The sequence below is a fragment of the Talpa europaea genome (assembly GCF_964194135.1).
Source record: "Talpa europaea genome assembly, chromosome: 4".
Lineage (NCBI taxonomy): Eukaryota > Metazoa > Chordata > Mammalia > Eulipotyphla > Talpidae > Talpa > Talpa europaea.
Genome location: NC_140070.1, coordinates 85,178,311 through 85,184,160, shown reverse-complemented (window position 1 = coordinate 85,184,160; position 5,850 = coordinate 85,178,311). Strand labels below are relative to the sequence as shown.

At 37.2% G+C, this 5,850-nt stretch overlaps 1 protein-coding gene across 1 annotated transcript; it reads right to left on the bottom strand.

Annotated features, from left to right (window-relative positions):
* Positions 1–1,440: 1,440 nt before the first annotated feature.
* Positions 1,441–2,523, bottom strand: GPR15 (G protein-coupled receptor 15; the record flags this gene model as incomplete). Its single annotated transcript, XM_084232493.1, has 1 exon — positions 1,441–2,523. One exon carries the CDS (start codon positions 2,521–2,523, stop codon positions 1,441–1,443), a length of 1,083 nt encoding a protein of 360 aa, XP_084088619.1.
* Between the last annotated feature and the right edge of the window lie 3,327 nt (positions 2,524–5,850).

Genomic DNA, 5,850 nt, shown 5'->3' with positions numbered 1-5,850 from the left:
AAAAATACATGACATAGGATGAGCTTGAATTACCTTACCTCTGAAAAGTATCTAAGCTTTCTCTGATTTTCAAACAATGTTTAGAAGTAAAATGGTAATTCATTTGAGTCACCAGTGGGGGGGAAATCATAGCTCAATAATGTCACATTGACATTAAAACTTCAAAAGATGTTTACAATACTGTATTTGCTGCAGAACCTTTTGTGGTTGACACTAAATACATGTTTTGCACTTCAAAGTCTTTAAAAGGAATATAGGTGCAAGTTGGTTCAATAAATATTTATTGGGTAAAGGAATTTAGGAAGGTCTCTCTGTTTGGAAAAATGTATATGAAACACCAATAACATCTTCATTATAGATTTCTCACTTCAGCTGAATGCATTGTATCTTGTCTTCCTATTTCACTGGATCAAATCTTAAAATTATATACACAAGGCAAATGACGCTATAGAGACTGTGTAGCACTAACATTTTAATTCAAAAGCAAACTAATAGTTTTACATGAGGGTGTAGCAATTCATGTATAATTGATGACTCCAATTATATTATTAGTAACATTTTCATTTGATGACAAGATAACAGGGTAATTAAAAACATATAATTAAAGCAAAGTCATATCGTAATTTATACAGTTGATGAAAACAAAAGAGCACAGTAAAATCCCACTGCAAAGTAGTTACTATACCATTATAATGAGCTACATATCTACTTAGACATCTTACAAGTAAAATAAAGGTCAAACCTTGCCCTATGCTTACTTGTTAAAATACTTTAGAAAACTAGCTGATAAAATCCCAAATTATGAAGTTCCATTTGTTTGTTTTTTGCCAGTCCAAAGTAATTATGAATGGCACAGGGTGAAAGATAAGGCACAGGGTGAATCACCATAAGGCCAGAATCTTACTTTGTTACTTAGGAACAGTTAATTGCAGAGCACAGCTATATTATATTTTTTGCTACCTGCATTGCCACCACATTTCTCACCAGATGAAAGCAGGCAGTGAATCCTTTAAATGTAGTCCTATTTGGAGCTCAGTACAAAGGATGGCATGTGCCAAGGTACCACAGTTCCTGAGGGAGGAAAGGCGCTGAATGTATATGCACAATCATGAATTAAAAAAAGAATCAGTCCAAGCAGAGTCTTTATTGTAGAGCTCCAGGACATATATAGAAGTGGTATTTTACCTAGTAAACTTGACTGGCAAGGGTCAACTTGCCAGTAAACTTGACTGGTTAAGGCCACTTAACTGAAAAAAAAAAAATCACGGGACCTAATTATATCCATAAACACAGGGACTTTTCAGTCATCTGTTTACAAAATAACTCTTCCTTATATTTATGAAACAGGAATACTTTCAGCAATACTTCTTTTTTTCCTTTGTCACTGACTCAAATTAACCCTCCAATACACCAGCAGAGTTTGAAATGTCACTGTGCCTTTTAGAGAGACACAGACCTCTTCCTCCTTCTGACAAAATCCTCCTCATGAACAAAGTTGGAGAGAACCTTAATGAGGTGACTGTCTGATGTCTCGGTACTGATCCCAAAGTCAGAGTTCTTTAGACAAGGGCACAAGTAGTGCACAATGGCCCTGCGGATGTAGCTGTCAAAGATATAGTAAATAATAGGGTTGACACAGCTGTTGGAAAATGCTAACGGCCCACTCACCTCCATGCCCAGCTGGAGAAAAGCTGGGGACAAGTTGAGCTCTTGCTGCAACCCAGCGACAATGGCCAGGAGCTTGAAAATATTGAAGGGTAGCCAGGAGAAGACAAAGGCTGCCACAACAATGAAGATGATCTTTATGGATTTTCTCAGTTTTTTGTTTTGTTTTCCTGACTGCTGGTAATGGGTGCACAGCTTCTTTGTGATGCAACAGTAGCTGGTCACAATGCTCACCAACGGGGCAAAAAAGGTGACAATTAAGGCCACGAGGGCCCAAGTCAGTTTAGTTGGCGTAGCCCTCTTTTCTGCACAATATGGCTTCTCATCCAGAAAGGTGAGCTCCCGGGACAGAAGAGTAGGCAATCCCAGGAGGCAGGAGATAAACCAGACGCTGGCACAGACTCTATACGCAAATTCTCTCTTTCTGAATTTCTTGGATAGACCTGGACACATGATGGCTAGGTAGCGGTCAACACTCATGCAGGCGAGCAAGAAGACACTGCAGTGCATGTTGACGGAGATCATGTAGGAGCTGCCTTTGCATAGGAAGGAGCCTGTCCTCCACTGGCCAAAAGATGCTTCTTTATCCACCCAGAGAGGCAAAGTGATGAGGAAAATGAAGTCAGAGGCAGCTAGGTTGATGATAAAGATGTCGATCAGTCTTCTGTTGCCCTGTTTGAAATGCAACGCACTCATGAGAATCAGGTTCCCTGACACTCCGATCAGGAACACAGCTGTGTAAAAGATGGAGAGGAAGACAGATTTATAATAAACATAGAGGAGGGTCTCCTCAACATCAGGATTTGGGCTGGTCGCATAGGGATAATCCAAATAAAGTGTGGTTTCTTCTGGGTCCATCACTAAAGATCAGGTGCCAAATCTGGCAAGCTGCTTTATCTATGAAGCTTTTGTATGAATTTTAGAAATCTCAAGACAGCTTCCTTTATACAGTTCCTGCCTTCCCCACCCCCTTTTAAGAACTTAAAGCAAGCACAAAACGGAGATTAAAAAATTTAGTTTCTACCAATCCTCACAAAGAGCACCACCCTGATTGGTATTGGGTTATTGTGGTTGTGGTTTACTCTATTTGCATTTGCCCATGAAACTGAGGTGCTTTCTGCCTTCTTTCTTCAAGGTATTCAATTTGTTTTTTTTTTTTAAATCCAAAAATTAGTAAATGAAATAGTTTTTCCCCTCAGCTATTTGAAAGGCATTCATTGCTTTTCTGACACTAGGATTTCTTTAGTTCTAGCCTGCTGTTTTACAAATAGAATACCATTTTACTTTGAGAGGTTTAAGGTGATCATGATGAAGACACTCTTTTTATATATATCATTGATGAAATGTGGAGAAAATTAGTATTCCATTGCATAAAAAGTGATTGAAGCCTTTTCCAAATCATATCAATCCACATCTGTGGCAAACACAATTCCAATCAGGATGTGAAATTGCTCCTATTTCCTATCTGGCTCTTTCGGCTCATATATAATCTATTCTGTCTCATTCCATAAGCTTTTAAAAGTCCCTGGAAGTCTGGAACCATGTCTTGTGCTTTCATTATTATTTAAAAAAAAATTCCACTACAGTTAACACAGCACCTTGCACATGGTAGCTGCTTTGGCAATGTTAGTTTTTTGTTTGCTTGTTTTTTGATTAAGAAAATTCTTGTTTCTATAATCCAGTATAATAAGCAAGGGTGAATTCAATGAGGCTTAACTATAGGCATTGCTGTTATTTATGTTAACTTACAAACATAGGTTTAAAAATCACAAGTTGCTATTTCACCCTCTTATTTGCTATTGTAGTTCAACCAGGATGTTAGAACTAACATCCTTGACTAGTTTTCCTCTATTAATTCTAAAATAACAATTGTTTCTCAGATTCAACCTTCCCTCTAAACTTCTCTTTTTCACATCTTTTTAGAATGAGTTGTTAGCTTTTCCCCTGTAGTTTGTCATTAGTACCTCCACACATCAGTGAGCTTCACTTTTGGAGTAACTGACTAAGAGACATACAAAAATTAAATGACATTATAATAACGTTACCAGTATGGACACTATGAAAGGGAGATTTTTCATTCAATCAAAACACTTAAGAAGAAGGCTAGAGTGAAAAGGATCTTTTTGTATATTTCTGTCATATGTTCCTTTTCATATTAAGAAGTCCATAATAAAATGTAACAGAATCTGAAACTGATTCCATTTATTCAGTTCTTTACTGGCTGAAGTGGCTCAAAGCTCTCTTACACTCTTCTCCCCTTCCCACTTAATCTCCAAGATTACAGTTTCAGGTTGATATTACTATTGCTAGAAGAATATATGCCTGTAGATGAAAATGTAATGGCAAAATATTTGAAGTCCTGTCTGGTGAATTTTTTTTTTTCATGTTTAATATGTTGAAAAGAATTTTCCTGCCTGCAGTACTCCCTCCGCTCTGTTTCCTGATATGGACTAACGTCACGTCACATGTCCCAGGCATGTGAGTCTAAATCAAGGAAGAGCGAGGGGCAGTCACTTGATTTACGGGTCTGGACCCTGACAGCTCTTTGCTGTTCATGGGGGATGTATCCTCCACTAAGTATAGGAGGCAGATGAGAAAAACTAATTAACCCTTTCAAATTTCTGGGGTAGAAATCTTTCCACTGGATAAATCTTAAATGTTTAATGAAGTAAGTCATTTTGTTAAGTAGTTTGAAGTAGGACAATATTTATTTGAACATGATTGATGGGGTAAACATAAATATTTAAACATTATATATGTGTATGTGTGCATGTGTGTATTAAATTACCAATCATATATATGTATATATGTACAATTAAAAATAAAGTATAATGTAAAGTATAAATATACATATATTTGTATTTGTTCTTTAATTGTAATATTAGATTTTCCATTCAGCAACTAGATGGTCTTTTAGCATTTAAGAAGATAAAATTATTCTGGGCTTAAGATGTTTGAAAAAAAAGTTTAGAATATCTCAAAAATAATGAAAAAGAGTTCATGATCATACTCTGAAAGAAAAAATTTGGTCATACATTTATTCTGTAGACCTTCATTTTCTTTTTTTTTTTTTTTTTATAGAGGCTTTTTTTTTTTTTTATTTGTTTGTTTGTTTTTTTTTTTTGTTTATACATGCACTGGGTACAGTCAGAAGCGCGGGAGGGTGAGAGAATTCACCAGAGCCAGAGCAGGGAGCAGAGCAGGCAGAAGGACCGAAGTACACTGCTGAGGGGAGCAGGGGGCGGCAGGAGAGGTCTGCGCGCCATGTGGGACCCTCCTCTAGTGGCCGGGGAGCAGCCGGGGATCGAACCGGCACTACAGAGGCCGCAGGCAGCTTCGCAACCCAGCGCTCAACCGCTGCGCCACCGGGGAGGCCCCTGTAGACCTTCATTTTCTTTTAACATTCAAAAGTTGTTGCTGATAGAAGGAATTATGCTCAGTGAAATAAGCCAGAAGGAAAAAGAAAAATATCGGATGGTTTCACTTATAACAGGAATATAGGGGAACCCAATAAGACATCAGTGTAAAAAAAAAATAATAACAGTACAAAACACAACAAAGCAAAAACAGACAATTATAAACCAGAGATATATTTCAGGGGAGGAGGAGGGAGAGGGATCAGAGGGAGGGAGGAGCACAGGGGACTCTGGTGATGGCGCCCAGGTGCCTTGGTGAAGGAAATTCTATGGGAACTCAATCTGAGGGGGTGGGGGGAAGCAAATAGTCTTTAAATTTTTTTAAATGATATATGTTAAAATGAAAAATAAATTAATTAAAAAAGTTGTTGCTGATATAAGCTATCTCAAATAAATTTGATTTCCTTAGCAAACTCTGAAACAGCAGTAGACAAAATTATTTGTTTTTTCATATATGGTTATTTTGGGATATGGTAATTCACAGTAAAATGCTGAAATACAGGAAGATTCATCAAGAATCAAGTCTATCTTGGGACCCAAGCTAGAAAACAAATATTTTGAACCCAAAAAGGGATCAAATAGCATAGTATTAAGCTTTTAATATTGCAAAGAGTATAAGGCTATTAGAAAACTAGGGGAGGTCATAATTCTAAACTCAGGACAAGGGTCATTTTTAGGACTTTGAATGATCTTTGTGATAAACATGAGCTTACTAACAATAACCACCTACACATAGATCAAAACTCAAAAACAGCAGTGATGTCATATT